The following is a 25,470-nucleotide window of genomic DNA, read 5'->3' on the forward strand; positions in this document are numbered from 1 at the left end:
TTCCCCTGCGATAAAATAAGTTGGATTCATATAAAAAACTTGACAAGATGTCTATGACTCCTTTTATTTTTTATTTTTTCAATTTTTGACATTCTGATTATGCTAATTAATGCACAATGTCATGTACTTGATATAAATACTGTTCTAAGGGTTTATCAAGGTAGGTGTTTACCAATAAATATGTTTTTACCAACCCATATATATATATTTAAGATGAACTATTATTTTGTTATCTTGATTATTATTCATACCAGCAAATTTCATTATTCTTTATTCTTCATTACTAGCTGAACTTTCAAGGCCTATATCTCAGAGCAAATAAGAATTTTAACAAAAGGTAAAAAGATTCAAACACAACTTTTAAAGCTCTTTCGTATGAAACAACTTAGAAGGTAAGCTCTAGGACAACATCATCAATTGAATTTTAAAGGCCAAAGCACAGTATTTTACTAAATAGAAAAACAATAGTAACTATATTGTAGATATTAGGGAACTCAAAATGGTAAAGTTATGATGTACAGCTTTCTCGACAAAATCTGACCATGAGTGTTCTTCTGTGTTGAAACTTGGTAATGATCTAAAAGGGGGAAAAATATACGTCATTACTAATAAACTGGCATTGTGAAAATATAAAAACAGCAAAACCGAACAAACAAAACAAAAATGCAAAAAATATTTGCATCATAAATCTTCCATATATTTCAATTTTAATTTAGGAAAATGTTTAAACTTTTTCTATTTTATCGAAGCCGAAAAATTCAAGATTAAATTGGGCTTAGGTGCTAGGGTGATACAATAACTTTTTGTACGCAAATTTTGAGTGAAACATTTCAAGTACAAAAAAAGGAGGAATGCATTCTACTTGCCAGTTAAAATTAAAAAAAGCTATGTAGAAATATGCTAAGACTGAACCAGTTCACTTAACAAAAATGTTTGTGTAAAATGCTATTTTCTTGCTTTAATTTGGCAAACTTATGTTTTACACTGGCAGTTTATTTTTTCTTTCATGAGCGCATGCTCCCATACTTGAACAACAGTTAAATTAACAGAGAAAATGAAAAAGTTTTTGGTTGAATTACTACATCAACAATTTTTGTTAACACGTCTGCATTTGTTTTGAAAATTGCAGAGTTTCAACATTAATCTGATTGACTATCTGCTGTATCTTATATTCTCTACCTTAACATAAATATTCAAGTCTTTCTAATTTCACTTGTTTTTCTTTCCAAAATTTATTTATTGTTTTATATTTACTTCAAACACTTTATTTCTATACCTGTATTTCAGATGCATTATTACTTGCTTCAGAAATATTTAATATATAAATTTATGATAATTGAAAATCAGGATACAGCCCAGATACAGTCCAACAAAATTTCCAAAAATTGGATTTTAAAAACTTTTCGTGTTGATTCTGAGAAAATCATGTGTTGTTATTGGAGGCATTAGTCAGTAGAAATTAATTATGTCATGATTCATCTTTCCATGTCATATTGACTAAATACTGTATAGTGGTTTGGTTGATTTTTTTAACATTATTTGTCATTTTAGACCCAAGGGTCGCACCTTTTTGTGCAAATGTAACATACCAAGAATGCTTTTAAACACATATTACCAAAAACATTACACAAACTCAGAAACTTATAACTGAGTATGTATAAAGATACAACTAAATTTTTGGAGTAGTTTTTTTTTTATTAATAAAACCGTTTGTTATATATTTCATATATTATTTAGATTAAGAAGGCTGCATACAACAGAAGAGTGTACCTGATAAAATTAATTGTTTTGACAACGCATGTTTTGAGTTCGAAAGCCTAAAGGTACAAGAAAAATATATATTTAAACATATTTCATTATTTAAGTAATATTTAAATATATTTAAGTATTATTTAAATATATTTTAAATATTTATAAAGGCTAATTAAGTTTCAAAAAATTAAATACATATATAGATCAGTTGAAGCAGGTACTCACTCTGTCCATTAAGTTTGTTTGAATTAATGGTGGATATAACGACATGACGAAATCATCAACGCTAAGAAGACAGAAGGTATACAATTTTAATAAAATAATCCCATTGTAAACCTTCTAATATAAGCAAGTAATTTGCACTAAAAACTTTGCATTTTTTAATAAGTTGCTTCAAGAACAAGAACGTAATCATGACAAAATTATGTTTTCACATTTGCTTCCTAGATACAGTACCTTCACGATTTTAAGTAACAAGAACTTTTAAAATTAAAGATTTTGCACCACGAATTAAAAACAACAAGGATCTTATAGTATTAAAAAGAACAATAGCATGCACAAACAAACCTGGGGCTAACACCCGAGATGACATCAATTAACATGTCTACTTCTGTGTTACTAATATTTGAATTTTTGTTAAGTAACGACTTTGATTTTTTCAGCAAGCCCCTTGATGCCTACAGAACAAGATTGTTAAAAAAAATATGTAAACAACATTAATAACATGGAAAAATTAAATTTGAAGAAAACAATGTTTTTATCTTTCTTTCAAACTCACCATCAACATTCCAATACAAGGTTTTACTAATGCTCGATCTGACGCACTCCAGTTTTCATCTTCTTCATCAGCCATGTCATCAATGCTGTTTAGAATGTGTTCATCATGTTCTTTTACAGTCTAAAAGTGGATCTACAAGGATAATAGTTATAGTTGATATCCCTACCATGTTCCTAGGAGGAATGCGTTGTTAAGTAGCCAAAATAAAAGAGCAGTGGAATGGTGTTCCCACAATGGTTAAATTTATTTATTTCTTGGAAAAGAAGAAGGTCTAAGCTATACAAACGCAACACAATTACGATTAAAAACTGAATATTCTACCTCTTCTACTTCAGTCATGGCATCGGAAACCAGTTTATAACAAACATTGATTTCACTGACAGCAGCAGTTGTATTGTCTAAAGAGACAACATACACAAGTAAGATTTTATCACTATCAATGCACACATGCCTAACACTTGCTTCCTTGTAAGAGAATTTAAACAAAAAGAGAAACACCTAAGTTATTATTTTTGTCAATATTTTTATGTTTATATCATTGGAAAGCTTATAATTCAGAGAATATTTATTTTAAATAAAAAATATAAATTTTTAACAAGAAAAATATGAAAAAAAATAAAATTATAAAATAAAAAAACATTTCTTTCTCAGTTCTTTTCACTAAAATTTAATTTGTTTACAAAGTTTTGATCTTAATATCTCAAAAACAATTTTTGCTTGATATGTTTTATGCTAACGCTACTTTATAAATATGGAGACCAAACTAAAATTTTACCATCTGGACATACTGAGCTCTCAATCGGTGTCTATTTTTTTCTTAAAAATAATTTGTCAAAATTTTATCACTTTAAATAAAGTTTAGATTTTTCTCTCGATAATACAAAAATTGATAAACAGATAATTATAACAAATAATAAGTTTAATAAATAAATAAAAAAAACTTCGCAACTGCAAACCTTGTGGTAATGTTTTAAATTTATCACAACATTCCCAAACGGTACCAGTTGATGTTAAACGTTCCTTACAACTGGAAAAAACAAACACAATTGTTAAACAATTATAAAATCTTTGTGTACTTCTCTAAGCAAGCTATTTTATATGTAATAAAATCCATAAAAAATGTATTCTACGATCATCTCAATTTTTCCATCATCATTTATCTTTAACCACTAGATAAAGATGCTTACATATTTTAGTTGCAGTAAATTCATAGTGATACTCACAAGTTAAATTGTTTTTCGTTTGAAGGTTATTTTCTAAGTCTTAACAAGCATCTGTAACTGTTATAAAGCTGAACCACCTTTCAGAAAAAAAATTGTGATTGACTGTAACAGTTCCTGGATTTTTTCTTAAGGCATGAAATGACTTACTAACAATTTTGTCTTAATAAAAAACCTACAAAGAGATGCATTTGTTTAAAAATGAATAAACTATTAACAACAAACAGCGTAAGTCAAATCTAAACATACCCTGAACACTTGTTGTTCTCCACCGATTCAAGAAATTCACAAACTGCGTAAATGATCGCATTTACACATTTTTGTAGCACATTGTTGATAACTTTCCCTGCAAAACATACAGTTTCATAAATAGCATAGTAAGAATTAATTTTAATAAAGACAAGAAATTTGAGGAAAAATGCTTCCTAATATCACAATGTAATTTGGTTTGAAACAGGCTAATGATATCTAGGTAAGTGTATACAATACAAGCAACATACTTTTACTCTATAACCTATAACAGGATGTAACACCTGATCAAAAACGCCTATAATTAGTAAGAGTGCTGTACCCTACTCTGAACTCTTCTTACACTTTGAAGAAAAACATTAAATGCAAAAATTAAACATTCAATACAGTATATTTTAACAGTATTGAAATGATATTGACAATGCCACTATTGTCTACATAAACTTTATGGGGTTGCACCTTGCCACCTGAGGGGGATGAGTGTATGTCAACGCCATCCACCGACTGACATAGAACTTGAAACGTGGTTGCATATCCATTTTATATTTTTTTAAATATTTTTATGACCAGCCCTTAACAGAAAATGCGATTTTTAAACAGAGCCATAGTTGTTTATGTTATTATCTGCATATAATGTGAAGGTCGTACTCCACACATTATAATATTATAAAAATTATTATTAAAAACTATTAAAATAAAATTATAATTACACAACTTGCGTAAACAATATAACTAACCTTCTGAAAGTGGGAAAGCTTTATACCAAGCAACCAACACATCTATTGCTTGAGCGACATCTCTTACTAACAGTTCTGTATCCTACAGAACAACATGATTTAGTTAATCAATTTACATCCAATGGTCAGATTTAGCACCACAGCAAAATAATGCACAAGAATAATTCAATGTTTCTGATAAACTACAGGTATTTTTTTCACAACAGAAAAATTTATAGGGTCAAATAAACACATTTAATGTCCTTTCTTTAAAGATCAAAGATCTTTAAAGAAAGGGGGTCGGAATTTCTAGCCGTATTTTGGGGTGATTGGGTTCATATTCTTGGCACTTGGAAGTCATATAAAACAGTAAAACTAGTTGAATTCATTTTGTTATTGTAGTGGTAACAATATATCAAAAAATATTTTTTGCGTGTAGTTCCCCTTTAAGTTCTTGAAAATTATTTGTTGTAAAGGATGTTGTTCTACTGGAGTTTAGCTTTTTTTCTTCATCACTCAAACCTAGCAATAAATTTAATACACTCTAAGAGGACGAAGAAGTGAGTGAATCTTTATTCAGTACTTCGGTTGGTTTTTGTTCGATAATGGCGGCGATCGTTAATGTAATTATTCCTTTTGGGGGTTTTGCTCTGGCAGTTTGGTATTTAAACAGACCATCAATTTTTCAATCTCGATTGGGACTTTGTACTTCACATGCACAACATAAAATCTAGCCAGTATCCATATGATAAATCTTAGTGTTTGCTAATAAAGCTTCGCTTTTGCTTTAGTATTTTAATGAAATGAAAGACATTGTATTGTTGTGGTAGAACAAACCATAGTTAAATAATCTATGTTTGAATATAATATTAATGTCATGTGAGAACTGGGCACAGTTTCAATGCCTACAGTCTAAATACTGCCCCTAATGTATATCTATGAAGTACTGTTTAAGTGTTAATGATGCATTATAAAGACTTTCTTAAAGTGTTGTTAACACAGATGCATTTGTAAAAATCCAAAGTTTTATTTTAAAAATAGCAGTAAACACAAGAAGCTACATTTCAATAAGCACAGAAAATTGGTATCTGCCCTTCATCTTTTTTTTTTCCATTCATGACATATCTAAATATTAAAACAAATAAAGGAAAAAGTAACACATGCCTTATCTGTTGGCATGGGTGGTTTAGAAAATGCAACAGCTAGTTTCGTACACTCTTTGGAAACAGCCTCACAGGATAAATCTATAATAAAATAATTGTAATAAATAAGCATTTCAGATGTGACATTCAAATTAAAAATCAACCAAGTAAGAATTACAACACACATTCCAACATTAAACAACTGAACATTCCAACATTAAACAACTAAACATTACAACATTAAAAAGTGAACGTTCCAACATTAAACATAACAACATGAAACAACTACACATTACAACAGGAAATAACTAAATGCTACAACATTAAAACAACTAAACGTTGCAATATTACACAACATTGGCCATTAACTAAAAAAACCTACCCATCTTTTGCCAATGAGCTTCTTTCTGATAGTTTTCAGCTATCTCTCCTAAATAAAATTAAAAATCATTTTCAACATTGTGTTTAGTTACACACATTCCTTAAGAGTTAAAACTTAATGGTTAGTGGCTTAATGGTAGAGCATAGTGCTCAGGAACCAAAGATCAAATACTGTCCATGTTAATGCCACTACTGCCAGCTTGAATCACTGATAAAAGCTGATTTAGTTTAAAATAAAGTCTTACGGAAAATTGGAAAAAAGGGTTGCAACTTCCATTGAAATGGCCTGGTCACTGTAGTGAGAGCTCCTAATGCAGTGCCTACAACCTCAAACGGGTTGAATTAATTGTAAAAATAGTAGTGAATTGTAATTATCAACATAACAGTTGGGGAAACTACAACTCTTTACAATATATTGAAGGAACGGTAATTTTCAGCCACTTTAAAAAGCATCAACTTGCCAGTTCTTGCCAACCTACTGGCCATGGCTTTTAAAGTCCAATCTTTTTAGAAGAGTAGGCATTTAAATTGCACTTGTCCAACTTTCTGGTATGTCTGATTTGCATAATAATCCATGCCAGAGTCTACAAATGCCTTGGATTAAAGAAAAATGCCAATGCCAACATCAGCAACAATTCTCAAATTTTAGATGTTCGGATCTAACCAAATAACCTAAGATCATATAGGTTCTAATCCACCTTAAAATTGACAAACTCAAATTGAATAAATCGAGCATAGGAATAACCTATACCCTACTTGTGGGACAAACTTTGAAATTTGCCACCTTGTCTCAATGTATTTCATGGAAGATTGTAGGTAAATCAAAATAGCAAATATAATTTTCTAAAAAAAGAATAGGAATTTTTTAACATGTTTTTAAGTTTTGAAATAATTGACTTTTTTGACTTACTTGGAGACAGTTTGGATGCCATATTTTTCAAGTCTTTTATCAGCGTCTGTGTTACAGATGACATTTTTGTTTTTTACTAAGGCATATAAGAATTAGGAAACAACATGATTGAAGGTGCAAAGATAACATGGATTTTATGCTGATTATAAAGTAGTTTGGCAGAAAAAATTTTTTTTGGTCAAATAAATAATTAACATGTATTAGCAACATAATTTTCACAAATATAAATTGGCATATATAAATTAGTCTTTTCTACTTCTTAAAAATTAAAATTCTTGAAAGTTATCTAAAAAGGACTCAATTTACATAAAAATATATTTCTTTATTTAGTTACAACAATCAAATAAGAATCATACCCAAGTTAAATAATGCTAGGAAATCATTAAAATCAGATCTCACAAAGCTAAAATACTCTATATCTCTTATATTAATAAACTAAATCTGTGTGCAATGCTTACCACTCATTTTGTTAAACAGCAAGTTACTATCTTAACATTACTTAATCACATAAATAGGGCAGGTTGGAATCAAAAAATTAACAAAGCCATTGTATTGGGCATATAATTTTGAGGCAAATAATTTAAAACGGTGGAAATACTGAAGTTATTTTCTGCGTGGTTGACTAGGGACTTCTTAAAGCTGGTTCACATCACCTGATTTGGAACAGACATGTTAATGATGTAATCGAAAAACCCTTAAACTGCAATAACTCTCCAATCATTCATCATGATAAGTGTTTTAAGTTGTACACAATACAATGGACTAAAGACCGCAACCCTATCCAAGGAAAGGATGATACGGGAAAAGGGCTACGACCTCATTTTCAAAAAAGTCTTTTTGTATCGATGAAAATTTATGTTCTTCTGCCTAACTTGATGTTTGTCAGCATAATGTTTATCAGTGTATTAGAAAAGTTCATAACAATAATTCAAATTAAGTTGGAAACCGTCTTAAAACAATTTTATGGCAAGCAAGACAAAATCTTGTCGAAAAAGACACATGAACCCCAAAAAGTGTCAAAACAATTTTATATTTAAATCACATCTCAAAGGCGAGTGATTTATTGGCATACAAACAAGAAAAGCATGCTAAAAAATAATGAGCAAACTGTTGTATTTGTGTCCAGCAAACAGGTAAACATTTGTAGTACATCTTTTTCTTCAAACTAGACTACAAATTAAATTCAATGTTCTCTGATACTCCAATCTTGAAATTTTTTCTGCAGCTACAGCACCACATACTAAATCACAATTTTTTTTTCATAAAAGTTATGAAGTGCTATTTTTAAAGCTGCAAATTTAATCCTTGATTATGCACTTAATTAGCTTTTTAATGAGGGTCTTGCCAAGGAATTCTTAAAGCATTTAGGCTCTCATCTAGGCTACAAAAGCCACATCATTTACTCAACTAGACAACCTATAAATATCAATCCCATCCTTGTACACAATGCCAAGCAAAAAAACGATTCCGAATTTTTATAGTCTCTAGCATGACTACGTTAGGGTTTGAACCCACAATTCTCTCTTTGGAGCAAACACTCTACCAAAGTTAACACTTATCGAAACAAATCATTTTTTTCATGTTTAGAATAACTATGAAGCGAACTATACTCTATCAAAGCATTTTTACATTTCATGTACAATATTTATAGTATCCTTTACATAGTCATCCATTAAAAATTCAGTCATTTCTTCAGCTGTAAGACAATACTGAAAACGTAACCCATCCTTTGCAAAAGAAGTGAAAAACTCGTATTTAGACATTTCACCTAAAAAGGGCATTTGAGGAGGAAGGCCAGACAAAGAGATATATCCTCAATCAAGCATACAGGTAGGTTTTTCACCATTCCCTACCAATAATGATCGGTCAGTATCATTAGAATATATGCCAACATGGCCATGTTTTGTGGCAGAAGCCTACGCATTCATGAAACGAAATATACCATGTGCATCTAAGAGAACATGGTGAAAGCTTACCACCAACATAAGCGAGTCGTCAATAAGCGAAATAATTTATGCAATAAGAAGAATGCATCTTTTGTTAACAAAAATTCTTGAAGCTCAGGAAGAAAGACATCTCTTTCTGGTAATTTCTTAATTTTAAAATCAACAGCTTCAACATCTTTGAAAGAAAAATTGGCCTTTGACTTTGTTAATTTTACTCTATGATCATCAAGATTTAGGACTCCACTACTGGTAGTATATTCAATGCTACCACACACTTCAGGATAATCTTGAAGGGTTACTTTCAAACCATCTATCATTTTGTCAATAGAAAAGGAGCCATCTGTTCCATCATTGTTGAAGAAAAAACAAAAAATTGCGTAAACTTTTGGCTGACATATATCCAAAACACTCAACAAAATGTTTTCTTTCACCAAAGTTTGTGAACAAAGCTTAATGATTTCCTGCAATTTTTATGTTAGATAGATAGATAGATGTGCATATTTTACATGGCTAGCCTCACAAATATTGAGGGATATACCCTGTCTATTATTTCCAGGAGGGGCCATGGCGTAGATGGAGAGTCCTAGAGTATTTAATGCTCATTTTGAGCTACGCAGACCCAATTAGAGCCCGCGCTCTACTAGACAACTCCCGGCAACATCCAACGGCCCACACAGTGTGCCATCTTCCCAATTTCCCTCACATGGCTTGGGTTAACCCGGGGCTATGGTAACATTCACTCGCCCATGTTGAATCGCCGTCAAGAGGAATCGAACCCCAGTCTCCCGCACAAAGTACGAGAGCTATAACCACTAATCTACGGCGCCACCCACTAATCTACGGCGCCACTGTTCATTGTAATGACATGTTCATTGTAATGACGTTAATATTTTTCTTCTGGTTTTTCTTTGCTTGCTTAAAAATAGTCTAAATTTGAAAAAAAAATCCAAATCCAAGAGCAAAATGGTTACATAAATACCATATTTGCATAGCATGTTTGATTTTTCAGTTAAATTAATTAAGGTATGTTTATTATTTTTACTGGGGTATTGGCACTTGATTAGGGAAGCAAAAGGTTAAGGAAATAAACTTTGATGACTTTAGCATTGTCCTGTCGATACAAAAGACTTTTGAAAAATTTTAAAATGTGTTCCTGCTATTGTAAGCATATTAATATAAGTTCTGTGTAAAAATATGCAGTAACTTAATTCCTGAAGGCTGCTTATATTAAGTATCCCAAGTGCTTAAGTATCCCAAGTGCTTAAAGGAAACCCAGGGTAAAAAATGATGTTGGACTTATATTATAGAGCTTAAAAAAGTTGGTTAACAAGTTTTTTGATTTTATAAACTCTTTTTGTTCTCAAGATATTCACATTTCCAGAATTTTAAATTTAAAAATGTGGCATAAATTATGATGTCATATTTGAGTAATAGCAAATGTTGACATTTTCTGTCATTAGCAATTTTAAACCTGTTAAGGAAAGTGCAGTTTAAATAAAAATCCCTTAAAAAAATTCATTTTGAAATCTCTCTTCAGTTTTCATGCTGCGACCTGTATTTTCAGCTCTTTTGACGTCATGAGGAATCCTGATGTTTTCTAGTTTTTGAATGTATGCAATAATAGTAATCGAAGCAGAATTTTTTTTTAAAAAAAAAATTGTTTACACTATAATAAGTGTTAGTTAGTGTACACTACAATGGATTGGTGAACATTGTTTTGCACATGACATTTTTAAATTTACCAGCACTTTATTTCTGTTTAGAAAGGAATGATATGAGAATGGTTAGGTGGATGTGTAACGCCAGTCTGAGAGACAGAAAGACTTCAGATGAGCTAAGAAGCAAGCTAAGTCTCCGTAGAATTAAAGATGTTTTCCAGATAAGAAGATTGAATTGGCTGGGGCACTTGGAAAGAATGGAGGAGGATAATTGGGTAAGAAAGTGTAGAGACTTGATAGTTCCTGGGGCAACGCCCAGAGGTAGACCGAGAAAGACTTGGCAGGAGGTTATGAGGACAGACTTGATACAGAGGAAGTTGAGTTTAGGTCTAACACAGTCTAGATCAGATTGGAAGAGGGTCATTAATATACCCCGTCCAACCCAGGCTAGCATGGAAAACGGACGTTAAGCCTAGAATGATGATGATGACTTAAGTGTCTTTGAGCTTAGAGAACTGATACTGGGTGCACCAGCCATGTCCTAAAAAATATCCTGTCAATTTCTTAACATATCATTATACAGGCCTCTTTTCAATTCTGAGCTTAAAGTACACTAGCCACATCCATTACATTTACATGCATGCATGCATTCTTTAACAACAAGGTTAAATAAAGCTATACTTGCATGAGGAGCTTTGTTTAGCCTTTATTGTTTTATCTCAGTACTCACTCATAAATGTAAATCATATAAAATGAAATATTTTTCTTAGATACTAATGTTATATGAGTGTTCTGAGATTGTTTTAATGTGGAAGGTAAGTTTTAAAGGAGTAACTTTAAAGATATTACAGTCACCAGTTAGCGTAGGGTACATAACTACATTACTTAGATTACTAAGTTAAAACCTATTGGTTGTTAATAGTTTACCAGGACAAACCATTCCAATCCCACGCAATCTAAATTATAGTGGCCATTAGTTTAGTGGTTATAACTCTCTCACTTTTTGCAGGAGACCAGGGTTCGATTCCCTTGAAGGTGATTCAACATAGGCAAGTGAAGCTTACCATAGGTTAACATAAGCCCATGTGATGGAAATTGGGGAGACGTAAGTAAGTAATAAGTAAATTTATTTATCAATTAATTGCCAATGTTTCCAGAAAAAACACAGTATTAGAAAGACAAATGTATTTCATTTAACAACGATGTTAATATAAAGGAATATTTGGCGAACAGGGGTGAGGATGCTGTGCAAGCATAAATAAACAAAACTCTCGTGCATGTGTACCCAATTTAATAACACTCTCCCTTACACGTATCCTAATATTATATTTGTTTTCAACAACTTCCTGTTGCTACCTACTCGCAATTTTTTTCCTTCTTGCAATTTTTTTACAACTGTTGGTTGTTTCTAACTTTTCGTTGTTTCCTTTATCTCTTTTTTACAAACTTGTTTTCGTTTCTCTCTTTTTTTTACAACTTCTCATTGTTTCATTTCTCTCTTTTTTACATCTTCTTGTTGGTTCCTTTCTCTATTTTTTACAACTTGTACTTGTTGACTTTCTCTCTTTTTTAAAACTACTTGTGTAAAATTGATCTCACGAGCACGCACACACCACAAAACGAAGACTGACGAAGGCAGCCCAGCATTAGTAAAATTACAATGTTATAAATCGTATTATTAAGGTGTCACAGCTATTGTTGTATCTTAGCTTAAGCAGAGGTGCCGGCCACCCTAAAAAGAAGGACAAATACAAACTAAACAGGCAGTGTGTGGACCGTTGGATGTTTCCAGGAGTTGTCTAGTAGAGCAAGGTCTGCAGCTCAAAATGAGCATTAAATACTCTGGACTCCCCATCTAATCTAAGCCATGGCTTCTCCCTGGAAATACTAGGGTATATCCCTCGATATTTGTGCACTATCTACCTATCATAGCTAAATTAAATGCAAAGAAAACCAAGACTTGTAGCAAATCAGAAATAGCAAATGAAACAGAACTTTACTTTACCCCATTTCTCTCTCCCTCTCCTTCTTCCACGACTCGATTACACCAGGCTCGCCTGAGATTAAACGCTGGTTTCCACCTATCTTTAATTGGTCGAATCCGATCGAAGTTGGTTACTTTCTCCTTTTTTTGTAGATAGATTCGACAAATTTGTTTAAATGGAAACCCGTCTTCGGAGCCGCAGCTAACAAAACCTTTTGGAACAGAACCCAACAAACCAATCTGAATTGACCAGTGTTGTAAGTGTCAGTGTTCAAAGTATGGTGTGGTGTTAAAGCTTTTTGACAACTGGGTATAGGATATATAAGCTTAGTCTAAACACTGTCGTGCTGCAAATAAAATTTACAATTTTAACGTTATCTTAAAAAGAGTGACTTTAATAATATTTCAGTCAGCTAGCTAATCATCGCACTTACAACTTACTTCACTGGGCTACAAAGAAATAACCCTCATGGTGTTGCTAACAGCATTTAATATATTTATTTTTGCATCATTATTTGCATATTCTGTTTGTCTGACACCGATTGTTATTGGTAAGTCTAATTTTTTTTTGTCATTGTATGGTACTAGAAAGGGTCGTTGGCAATGCGATTCTGTCTCAGTTAACAGTTTAGAATGGATGTTAAACTTGCGACCCCCTTCCCACCACGTTAACGACATGCTATTTTCTGGCTTTTCACCATAATACTACATTAAAATAAAGAGGGTAGTACCTCTTGAAAGTTCATATACCCCAGGCAGGGGTATGATATTTAGTCGTTACCTGAGTAAAAGGGCGGCATTGATATTTACGAAAATCGAGCGATGTGATTAGTTAGAACTTATGTCATAGCAGGCAATATTCCACAGTATTTCCTACTACTATAGCAACCTCTGTCAAGTATTGTCCTCGCAAGCTTGGCAATACTTTGGCGACGGTCAATATTCTCCGGTATTGCCCTCATAAACAGTTATTATAGGGTTATTAATACATCACTAATCGATAAGGCCTGTGGAAAAATCCACTTAGGCAGGATAACAGAAAAACAACTGTCATTTATTTATTTTTTCAGAAATGTGTATGCCTCTTGACTTCATCGTATAGATCTTAAAAAGCTGATAAAGGAAATATATAGGGTTATGTACTTTTGACAAACGGTTGCAGAGATATCAAGGTTTAAAGGTTTTTTGATGACGTCATCAACCCGTCCATTCCAAAACAGATGCGGGGACCCAGGTTTGGGAAACTTACCCAAAATGGTCCCAGACGCAAGAGATGACGTCAGTTATTTCAACCCGTTTCCTAGTTATTTAGCCTTAAATTTAAAAGTGCAATGCAATGGCTTCACTAATCTTAATATACCTTCCTTTGAAGTCAATATTGCTCTAACGGATTCCTCAGTAAAAACACATCATAATAGTGGAGAACATTGTATTATGAAATAAATTTATACAACATCCTTCGCATTGGAACGCAATTGTATATTTGGGGCATGGATTGGGATGCCAGGCATTAAGATTAGACAATAACAGACAGGACAGATACATGTGCAGGTACAAAAACAGTACTAACCCCATCACATGCACTTAAATGGTATGACCCACTCACAATGACATGTAATCTAGGCAGCACTCCATTGTGAGTGTCCCCCACAGAATTTCATCATAATGCCCTTCAATGGTAGGACAAGCTTGAATGTCCCCCCCAGCATTAATCTCATCATATGCACTTCAATGGTACGACAAGCTCGAATGTCTACCACGGCATTTCATTATCATTTCATCATAATGCACTTCAATGAAACGACAAGCTTGAATGTCTCCCACAGCATTATGCACTTCAATGGTACAACAAGCTTGAATGTCTACCACGGCATATCTCATTATTCCCTTCGTCATAATGCACTTTAATGGTATGACACACTCACAATGACATGTACATCTTGGCTGCACTGCAATTGTGAATGTCTCCCACGGCATTACTTACCCACATCTCATTATTCTCTTCTATTCTTCAATATAAATAATAATAATATATAAATTAATAATAGCATACAGTAATAATATCAAGTAATGATATAATCAACAGTCCACACACGTGTATCTGTCCAAATTTTTGGCTGACTTAGGAAGGCCGACATCCCCATCAGTTAAAACGCGCAATGTGTAATTAGGCAGAACTAAACTGCTGACAGCAGTTTTAGCCAAATAGTTGTTCAAGGAAACCGTGCAGCTAGAGCAAGTGTCTCCATCTTTGTTGATGCGTGAGGGATAAGCCAGTTTAAACCAGTCATATACTGAACTCGGCTAACTCTGTCTTTAACAATGGTTGCGGTGATAAACGCTATGTGGTGATGAGGCAATGATACTCTGTATTGGTTGACCAGAGTAACATCACATAAAAACAAAAAAAAAATGTTGTTAGTTTGGCAAACCCTACACAGCATTATGAATAGTAAAGGGAGGGTGGATGTGAATCTTCAGCTCTAACCGGTTGTTTGCAGAGCCAAACTTGAAATGGACAATGTACAGGTATTTGTAGGCCTGTCCCAATTAGCGAGGCATCTTAAAGCTAGTAGACGAGGCAAGTCTCCTATCCTGTATTGACCAGTATTGTTTCAAGTAAAGTTTCCTTATATGTGATCCTAAGAACATTAGCAAGTACAAGGCGACCTAGACAGCACTGCAGTCACCACAATTAACATGAGCTAAATGTTCATTTAGCTCCATCTAATTTACAGAACAAATTAATAGGAGATGTTTTATAGACTTTATCAAAGAAATTTTATTCACTTGCAAAAGTCACAGACAGAAGCTCCATATTATTATATAGATGAATTATTATGGATGATTTGGTTGTTTACATTTTAAGGGGTAAGCTCTTTCGACTCCGGTATTTGTGTGAGAGAAAAAAATTGTTAACCCTAGGTAAACAAAGTAATTATCAGTGCATTTCGTTATACAGGGGCATTCTTAGGACTTCAAATTAATTTAAATAAATCAGAAGGCACTTAGTTTAAAACGTCAAATGATGTTTGCTGTGAGAAGAGATTCACAGGAAAAGATCTCTCCTCAGAAAATCCTAGCATCTTTTTTGTATCTGTCCAAATTTTTGGCTGACTTAGGAAGCGGGATTCTTAAGTCAGCCAAAAATTTGGACAGGACTATTGCTCTCACTGCTGGACCAAAACCATGACAAAATTTTTAGCCAAATGGTTGTTCATTGAACCGTGAGCAAGAGCAAGTGTCTCCATCTTTGTTGATACGTGAGAGATAAGCCAGTTCCAACCATAAGTCATAAGCTGAACTCTGCTAACTGTGTCTTTAACAATGGTTGCTGTGACGAACGCTATGTGGTGACGAGGCAATGATACTCCACATTGGTTGACCAGAGTGGCATCCCATAAAAACAAAAGAAGTGTTGTTAGTTTTACTAACCCTACACAGCTTTAATAATAGAATAGGGAGAGCTGGTGGGGAATCTTTAGCTCTCACTGGTTGTTTACAGAGCCAAACTTGAAATGGATAATGTACAGGCATTTGGCTGTCTGTTCTGTGAATTATAAAAGATTCAATTGAAATTGGTAGTAGTGGTAGATCCTAGACTTAAGGTTAAATATATATCATGTCATAGCCACGCATTATTCCAAGTGAACAGAGAAAGTTAGACAGAAAGGCGAAATCACACAATTTAGACATTCACACAATGTGGACGGTATATGCATGTTATAATCTGTGAATACTTGTAAATTTCATCTTTGACAGGCAATTAAAGGATCCCTGCATTAAATATAATATTTTTGCATATTATAAAGGAATAAAATTTGTTTATCTATAGTTTAAATTTGTTTTAAAAATCTTATTAGGTTCTAAAGATATTTCGTTTCAAGTATTACCATCTATATGATTAAAATACCTTGCAAAGTTACACAGTATTAAACTTTTTTAACAGTGTAGGCATGGACATATACAAAGTTTCTTAATTCAATAATTTTCTCATCTTTAGTATAGGTGGAGGTGTTGTCAACTTTCTCTTATTAAAGTCTTAAATAACTTCATAGACAAACTGTCAATTAAAATTATGTACATATGGGACTTATGTCATGTAGGTTTGACAATAATAATCATTGAAGATTCACCTGGAGACACACTGAAACAAGAGAATTTTTTTCACAAATATCAGGCCATTTCTTGAATAAAACTATGCCAGAGCTACAAAAAGCACCCACTAAAAAAATTACGAGTGCTATTGTGTGTGAAAAATCGCACTTGTAAGCTAAATTTACAAGTGCGATGTGAATATTTGCAAGTGTGATTCACACTTAACTATTTTTTGTTTACTGCAACGTTAGGTTATTGCTGTATAGAGATGAATTTTGATTGTAAAACGTATTAACCACAAGTGCGATCGTGTGTTGGCAGATTTGCTATATGTTTTTGGCATTAGATATATTTCTAAACATTATTGATTTCTCCTTCTCCTTTTAAGAAGATTTTTTAAACTTTATTCAACATGTTTTTTCTTTGGTATTATACATCACGAAAACATTCATCTGAAAGCTGTATTAAGGTACAGGACACCTAAGCTCTCCCATGTTCTGGTTTTATTTAACTTGCATGGGTGCACACTCTTCTCGCAGTATTCTCTGTGACGATGAAGGTCGGACTGACTTGTGGAATAGTTCCAAATGGTCTTCCGTCTTTCGTTCGAGTCTCAGTGTTATGCCGAGCATAAGAGTGTCAGCATGAAGGAAAGGGGGCGACTTTAATGTTCTCTATACTTTTTAAACAAATCAATCACAAAGAAATGAATGTTATGTAATCAGCATAATAGCCTTTTTCATCGCTCTATAATATTTTAGAAAAAGAAAAAATTCACCAGTGCAAAAAAAAGGACTCGTAAATCTTTTTGCGAGTGTGCGGGCGAGTGCGCGTGCCATCGCACTCGTCTCAAGGAATGGCCTGAAATATATATGGTATGTCAAGCCATATTTCCAACCATTATGCTATATTTAAAAAAAGACTTTATCCAGGCAATAAAACGATTGTGTAAATGAATATAAGACAGAGAAAAATGTACCTACCAGTATATATAATATTAAAGGTAAAGGGATCTAAATATAATTTTTCCTATGAAATATGTATACAATTCATTTACGCGTCTTATATTTTGGATTTTTTTATAGTTCCTGGAATTGGTGGAAGTCAAATACAAGCAAAACTTGAGAAGAATGCAACGGAACATTACTGGTGTTATAAAAGATACGAAAATTGGTTCACGCTGTGGTTAAATATTGAAGAATTAATTCCATGGTTTTCTGAATGTTGGGTAGATAATTTAAAGTATGTTATTTTCTGTCGCTTTCAGATTGTCATATTTGTGAGAGGTTATAATCTGCGTCATACAAAGGTATAATATATATACAAGGGTAAATAAAGTCAACCTTAGTCTCAATTTTTAATAAAAGTTATGTAAGTAAACACTAAAATACAATGAAATAATAAACAAAGAACTGCATGTGTTTCTTATACATTTCATAAAATTATACAATTTTTAGCATCCTGTTATTCATATGGTTTCTGTTGGATAATAAAAAAAATTTTCACTGCTCCCCCACATTTGCCATGCCATGACATAATATGTAATGATAGAAAGGCTGTTCATGATGAACAAAATGACAAACTGGTCAATGTCAAGTAAACACAGAAAGTTTAAAAAAATACAAAAAAAAGTTGTACAATAACTTACTGACAAAGAAAGGAATTATTTACTTAAATTTTAGAAATGCAAAAACTATGACAGCAACATTATACAATATACAAATATTTTTTTTTATTAATTTCTGAATTTTTCAAAAGACCTGTCCTCTAGCCTGAGTAATGTTCTTCTCCAACACAGTGCAGATTGTCTACTCAAGAAGCTGCTTATTATTACTGTGTAACTAACCAATATTGACATATTTTTCAAAGTATTGCTATGCTTCCTATATTGCGATGCATGTATGAAACACTTGTTTTGGATGTGAGTAAAAAATCGCCATTTTCAAGTTTGTTGATGGTCATCAGTGGTCTTCAATGATCAGCTAAGGGCAGAAAAGGTTTTTAAGGCTTGCACAATGCTAAATGAAGAAAAAATTACGTTAGATTTTTAGGATTTAAGATTTCGATAGATCCTCTGATGCTATAAATAACTAATTTTAATATACATTTGTTCTATGACTCTATAGGTTGCTCTGGTATTCAAGTAGATAAGGAGAGAATTCTGTTGACAAAGCGAATACCAACAAAATGTATTTTGTCAGTAATGACTAAATGTACACTAAATTCAAATTTATGTTTGTAAAAGCAAGGTAATTGAGGTTTTGTGTACGCATTTCACTGCATCACAATGCCTTAAACTCACTACCTACCACCCGTCAAAACAAATCTTAAAAGCTAAAAATAAAAACGCTTGTATGTTGTTGCTAATTGGAGCCTCATATTGTTTTTCCCCAGGTTGGTGCCCAGTCCTATTTCTGGTAAAATGGAGAATACACCTGGTGTGTATACTAGGAATCCAGGATTTGGTGGAACAAGTGGGATTGAGTGGTTGGATCCAGCCAGTCATGTTGCTGGTGTTTATTTCTACCCTCTGATTGACACTCTGCATCGATTGCTTGGTTACACACGTGGAAAAGATCTTCGCTCCGCTCCTTACGATTTTCGTTATGATCCAGGTTTATACAACTTTTATGCTTCTTAATTTGTAACTATTTTTAGTGTTGCTCGTGATTCTAGTACATGTCTTTTTTATTAGTCGCTAAGTCGCTAAAAGTTGAAATTTGGGTTAAATCCTGAACAACTTGCCAGTCTGATAATTTTAAAAGTTAACTAAGCCTTAAACTGGGTAACAAACAACCTACGAAACAGTCTATTGAAGAGTAAAAAGCTTTTTTAATAAATAATAAAAAATAAATAATATTAACGTAAATAACAACTTATATTATCATTGTGTGGCGGGATTTAGTTTTGTGATTTTGAAGTATTAGAATGGTATGATAAAGAATAGGAATCATGGAAATTATGCATAACATACGTTCTTTACATGTTTTTTTATTCCAGAAAAGGTTAAGTCATCACATAAAACCAACATTTTCTTTTCCGTTTTTATAGAGTCTGCCGGTGACTACTTTGTTCGGTTAAAAGCACTCATAGAAGATACGTACCACTCGAATGGAAACAAGAAAGTCATGTTACTTTCTCACAGCATGGGAACGCCATATTCGTTATATTTTTTAAACAACCAGACACAAGATTGGAAGGACACTTACTTGAAAGCATGGACCACAATTTCAGGTAGAATACTTAGGTTCTGGTTTAATAGTCACGTGATGTAATAACCCTACACTTGTCAATGAAACAAAAATTTTTGACAGGAATATTTAAATTGCGGGTGTACACTATGTCAGAAGTGCTAAGGATGTTAAGAAAATATGCAGTTAAAATTATGTGGACATTATGAGTTGGAAAAACACTTCCACGTTGTTTGCGTATTACGGACATATTTAAGAAAGAAATAATTTCAAAATGTCAAAATATTATTCATCCCTTTGAAATCATTCCTTTTTTACATGTCTAACCAATCCAAAAGTTGTTCCGGTTAATGATCTGTCTGCAATTAAACGAATATGGTTCTAGGTTTATCATTGATCTTTCAATAATAATTTTAGTCAAAATAATTTTTAAAATGCGTTGTATATTTTCGGATTAATTTTATTAAAAAAAGCACTGAAACCTTCTCGCTTAAGATATCAACCGCCAATCACGTTTGTTCGTTCGTTCCGTTCCGTTCGTTCCGTTCGTTCGTTCGTTCGTTCGTTCGTTCGTTCGTTCGTTCGTTCGTTCGTTCGTTCGTTCGTTCGTTCGTTCGTTCGTTCGTTCGTTCGTTCGTTCGTTCGTTCGTTCGTTCGTTCGTTCGTTCGTTCGTTCGTTCGTTCGTTTATTCAATTAATTTTTAGGTGTTTACACTGGTGCAGTGAAAGCAATCTTAGCTTACATATCTGGCGATGGATTTGGTATTCCCAGCGTCCTTGATAAACCTAAGATTCTTCGTAAATTTCAAAGAACGTTCAGTAGTCTTGCGTTCATCCTTCCTGATCGCGAGTTTTGGAAACACGATGAGGTAAGGAGAGAGGAAAGGGATTTGCAACGTGTTGTTTTTAGGAAGAATTTTTTTTTCATTTTGTTGAAGTCTGAAGAAAAAATTTTCGCTTTACTAATTTTAAGATGTTGTATACATAGATACTAAATGTATGCAACGGAATCAAGTTCAAAGAAATGTTAAAATGTATGCAACGATGTAGGGAAGTTTTCTTTTTTTTTGAGGTTTTGGTTAAAACTGCGAACAGATCATACACGGTGAACGATTATGATAACTTGTTTGAAGACATGGGTTACCCTCTCGCCCAAAAAATATTACGTGCCGTACCAAGAGCTTGGTCTGATCAACCTCCCAACATAAAAATGTTTTGCTTTCACGGAAATTCTGTGAAAACTCCGGGTGTATTGAGCTATCCCGACGGACATTTTCCAGACTATGCCCCTGATATTGATTATGTGGGCGGAGATGGTACTGTGACAACTCGAAGCCTAAAAGCCTGTCTTAAGTGGCAAGATAAACAAAAGCAGCCGATAGTTCACGAAGAGTTTAGTGATGGAGAGCACAATGCTATTTTGGGAGACGCAAGATTGATTCGTGCAGTTGTTCAAGCCTTACGATCTGCTGATTGAACGAATAGTGAGATGACGGCTGGACCTTCATTCAACCCAGTGGTTACAAAATAGTATTTTCAATATTTGAGTTTTTTATGTAGAGTTATATGAAATATATAAGATAAAAATATTATACGTAAGTTGTAAATATAAATATATACACGTTTTTTGAATATTTTTCTCAGTCAAGTTTTTAAATATTCGCGCAAGTACAACTTCCAAGTCTTTCTGAAATCCGCATACATGACTCGCAAATCTCGAGATAACCAAACGTTTTTATCACCAGTCCCGCGCGTTAGCCTACAACAGTTCGTCGTAGTTAATATTTAAATGTACAAAATATATTTATATACAGCAACACAATTATCACAAATTTTGATGAAACAAGATTCAGAATTTTACGCCTGTACTAACCTCATTCTTGTTAAATTTTGCATACTTAGAGACGTGATCGCGTGAGCGCTGGGTTGACATCTCGTCTAAATGTTGAACGAAATGCACCAATATGTGCACAGAGCAACAAAATGATTTAAGTTAACGTTACTTGTAAATTTTATTGACATGTTTGAAATGTTTAAGAGACACGATTGCAAGCCATCTATGACGTATTCTAGAACTTCAATCTTCATCAACATTTGTGTTATGATATTTTTTGTCGTTTTGTTGTACAACAAACCTTACCACAAATTCGTACAGTCAGCTGAACAACGATTTTGCTTCTAATGGAGACTAAGCTGAAAGTTGGGTCATATTCACCATTAAGGTTAGATGCGAAGGTTGGTTTTTCCACTAGTTGCGACCAAAACAGCAGTCGTATTAATGTTTTTACAATGTAAATCAAATTTTTGTTCGTTTTCTAATGTTAAGTGTATTTTTTAGGTATCTATTTTTAAAAGCAATATATCACTACATCATACATTTTTGTTATCAAAAATCTTGGGCGAGCGAATTCGCGTAGTACTTTAAGGGAGAAATGATGAAAACAAAGCACATGCAATCTTGTTATTCTCTTCGTACATCTAAAATCTCCTGACAGTTTTTCTGAACGAGATGCCAACTCTCTCATTTTTTATGTCTGTTGATCAACAAAGTTGATATTAATAATTAATAATTAATTAAGTTGATATTAATAATTATTAATAATTATTATGATAGTTGGTATTTAAAAGTGTGTGAAAAAATATTCTTGACTAATAGTGGATGATATCGTATTGTACATAATCATTGCTCAAGTTCTTTTTCAGATTTTCTGTATTTTCTATTCCGTTTCTACACCTTTAACTATGCGGGCGTCTTGTTTGTACTTTCAGAAAACCGATTTAGAAAAAGCTTTTCCAAAATGATAACCAAAATATGTTCCTACAAAATCTCTTACCTACACAGAAAGAAAGTTGTGGAGAAAATTTTGCAACCTTACTGGTAAACAGCTAAAACCCGCAAAATTATCTTACTAAGACAAAACTACGCAGTAATTTGGTAACCTTTGTCTGGCCCTCCTCCTTAAATGCCTTTTTGAGTAAAATGTCTAAATACGAGTTGTTCACTTTTTTTGCAAAGTTAGAGTCCTGAAAGAAAAGTTTTTCTGAACATCTTCCCGAGAACATGTACTTATCTAAAAAAGATATTTTAACTGTCATTATATGGAAAGCTACAGTAGCTGCTAGAGTCCAAAAAAAATGTGAAACAACAATGATCACAATTGTTGAAAATGATTCGGCCTTCCAGAGGGATACATTGGAAATTGTGTTCCTTACCTATGCAAGAGATTGCCAGTAAATGATATTGTGAATATGTCTGTAAAAGAAATATGTTTGCTGTTACGAAAAAATTTGATGTCATGTCAAAAAATTATGTGGTTGATCTGATGAATTGGTTTCAAAATCGAGAATCTCTTCTGGGTGTTATGCCATCTGTAAATATATTGCCAATGATCTGTTGTTTTCGTCTCTTGCACAACACCCTTTTATGATGGTGATTTTGGAATTGGGAAAGTAAGCTCATCTTACCAAGCAGGTTCTGTATTGCTAGGCATTATTTTTATATTCCCAACACCTGAAAAGGATGGGTTACGTTTTCAATATTGTCTTACAGCTGAAGAAATGACTGAATTTTCAATGGATGACTATGTGAAGGATACTATAAATATTGTACATAAAATGTAAAAATGACCACAAATGATTATTCCAAACACAGCTTCATCCTTTCTTTGAAGAAAAATGATTTGTTTTGATGAGAAATTATTTATTTGACCGATCAATGTCGCCAGATCATCATCATAGCTAATAAAGTCTTCGACAGTGATGTCATTGTCTTTACGCAGCCGAGTAAAAAGCCTCTCAAATTCTTTATCATTTGGTATCCTCTAAAATGCAGTTAATTTCTGATTCTTTAAACCCACACTTTTAGAAGCAATGTAGTATGACCTCTGCAGACACATCTTTCCAAGCTACTTGTAACCAAATGAATTGCTTTTGCAATATTGACGTCTCGTATTCTTTCTGAGGCGTTCTTACCTTCGTCAATTCGCGACACTACATACTTCATTAGCATTTTCCGATATTTACATTTCAACGCTCTAATTATGCGGCATCAAATGGTTGTAAGCTAGATGTGGTACACTTTCGCAGAAAGATCAGCTTTACGTTCTTTCATTTATTTTGGAGTGTTTCAGGGTGGCAAGGTGCGTTATCAAGAAAGAGAATAATCTTTCTACCTTCTAACTGAACTGTACGATCAAGAAGTCTCATACATCTTCCATTATTTCAGTTCTCATCCAAGCCTTGTTGTTTGAGAAGTAATGCACCATACTTGATCTTTTTGGAAATCCCTGCAAATTTTCGTTTTATTGGCCCTGAAAAAGCCATAAACTGGCTGAAAGCTATGCTGAAAGATAACATACAAAAAATTGAAGAATGCAAAATTTGTTTCGTATGACCCATTCTTAAGCCTGTCCGCTGTAGAGAGGTCACTTCCAGGGGGCAATGTCAATCGGGACCTTGAATGTCCATTATGCAGAGGTGTCCGCTAAGAAGTGTCCGCTACATGGAGGTTTTGTTATGAGAGTTTGACCGTCGTTTCATCCGTTCCCAAGAAAAGTGTCCGTTGTAGAGAGGTGTCCGCTACAAAAGATGTCCGCTATAAGGAGGTTTAACTGTAGTAAAATAAAAAAACTCATCAAATTTTCTTCAATTCACAATGCCGAAAATATTTATTATTCAGGCTTAACTTTGAGAATTAAAGTTTTTTTTTAGGTTCTACAATACTATAGAGATGAAACATGTAAAATGTAGTATAGGGGCTACCTGTTGCATGGTAACATTGTGTCAAAAGAAAATTCACTAGTAAAAACCACTGTCATGGACAAAACATATTGAAATTCAGAACGGTTAATTTTCAATTTAGTCACCACAAGTGATCACATTGATTGCTTGGAATCACGCATCTTGAACTTGTCAATGTTTACTTGTCCATGTTCACAGTGGAGTAAAGATCTTGATTTATTTGATTAAATCTAAACTCTTGAAACATACTAGTTGTTGCTGACGTCGGCACGATTATTGTCCCTAATTCTGAGACTTTCGTGGATTATCTCGGGCATTATCTCGTTGTGCTGATGCGCTAAAGTATGCCACTCGCGAATACTACACGTTCTCTACCTGGTTTATGGGTGCGCAAAAGTAGAGATTTTGGAGATAAGAACACAATATTTCTTACCTTCACACAAGTGAAATATTCTACAGGCGCTTGTAAAAATTGGAAACTTCTCTAAAGCAAACGAAAGTGATGTGTTTAAATTTCCGTGAAGAAAAAAAAATAATTCTGCAATTATCCTCACGATAAGAAAACATTAATAAGGAATCTGAAAAATTGTACAGGGGTTTCCTTCGGGGTTAGATTCTTCAAAAGTTTATTTTTTATTTGGCAGTTTCTCCGTGTCTCCTTGTCCCCCACCCCTGTAAATTCCGGTCCGTATCTATGGGTCCGGG

At 33.3% G+C, this 25,470-nt stretch overlaps 2 protein-coding genes across 2 annotated transcripts; one reads left to right on the top strand and one right to left on the bottom strand.

The window, feature by feature from the left end:
- Positions 1 to 50: 50 nt before the first annotated feature.
- LOC130614796 (cyclin-D1-binding protein 1 homolog) lies at positions 51 to 12,824 on the bottom strand. The gene is made up of 13 exons (XM_057436256.1): positions 12,758 to 12,824; positions 7,149 to 7,224; positions 6,240 to 6,287; positions 5,880 to 5,959; positions 4,737 to 4,818; positions 4,000 to 4,096; positions 3,487 to 3,557; positions 2,852 to 2,928; positions 2,531 to 2,650; positions 2,320 to 2,429; positions 1,978 to 2,038; positions 1,771 to 1,817; positions 51 to 577 (listed from the first exon to the last, which is right to left on the bottom strand). Exons 2-13 carry the CDS (start codon positions 7,210 to 7,212, stop codon positions 472 to 474), a joined length of 963 nt encoding a protein of 320 aa, XP_057292239.1. The 5' UTR covers positions 7,213 to 7,224; positions 12,758 to 12,824; the 3' UTR covers positions 51 to 471.
- A 113-nt stretch (positions 12,825 to 12,937) lies between these two features.
- Positions 12,938 to 22,400, top strand: LOC130614795 (phospholipase A2 group XV-like). The gene is made up of 6 exons (XM_057436255.1): positions 12,938 to 13,287; positions 17,920 to 18,076; positions 19,229 to 19,449; positions 19,886 to 20,068; positions 20,731 to 20,894; positions 21,098 to 22,400. Exons 1-6 carry the CDS (start codon positions 13,206 to 13,208, stop codon positions 21,500 to 21,502), a joined length of 1,212 nt encoding a protein of 403 aa, XP_057292238.1. The 5' UTR covers positions 12,938 to 13,205; the 3' UTR covers positions 21,503 to 22,400.
- Positions 22,401 to 25,470: the final 3,070 nt, after the last annotated feature.

This window comes from Hydractinia symbiolongicarpus, chromosome 11, assembly GCF_029227915.1.
Source record: "Hydractinia symbiolongicarpus strain clone_291-10 chromosome 11, HSymV2.1, whole genome shotgun sequence".
NCBI classification, from domain to species: domain Eukaryota; kingdom Metazoa; phylum Cnidaria; class Hydrozoa; order Anthoathecata; family Hydractiniidae; genus Hydractinia; species Hydractinia symbiolongicarpus.

Excerpts from the sequence above, each read along its gene's own strand:
- LOC130614796 (XM_057436256.1), bottom strand. The coding sequence starts at position 7,212 with ATGTCATCTGTAACACAGACGCTGATAAAAGACTTGAAAAATATGGCA. Across the intron at positions 4,097-4,736 it reads AGCTTTCCCACTTTCAGAAG|GGAAAGTTATCAACAATGTG; the intron begins GTTAGTTATATT and ends TATGTTTTGCAG. Across the intron at positions 2,430-2,530 it reads CTTGTATTGGAATGTTGATG|GCATCAAGGGGCTTGCTGAA; the intron begins GTGAGTTTGAAA and ends CTTGTTCTGTAG.
- LOC130614795 (XM_057436255.1), top strand. The coding sequence starts at position 13,206 with ATGGTGTTGCTAACAGCATTTAATATATTTATTTTTGCATCATTATTT. Across the intron at positions 13,288-17,919 it reads TCTGACACCGATTGTTATTG|TTCCTGGAATTGGTGGAAGT; the intron begins GTAAGTCTAATT and ends ATTTTTTTATAG. Across the intron at positions 18,077-19,228 it reads TGTTGGGTAGATAATTTAAA|GTTGGTGCCCAGTCCTATTT; the intron begins GTATGTTATTTT and ends GTTTTTCCCCAG.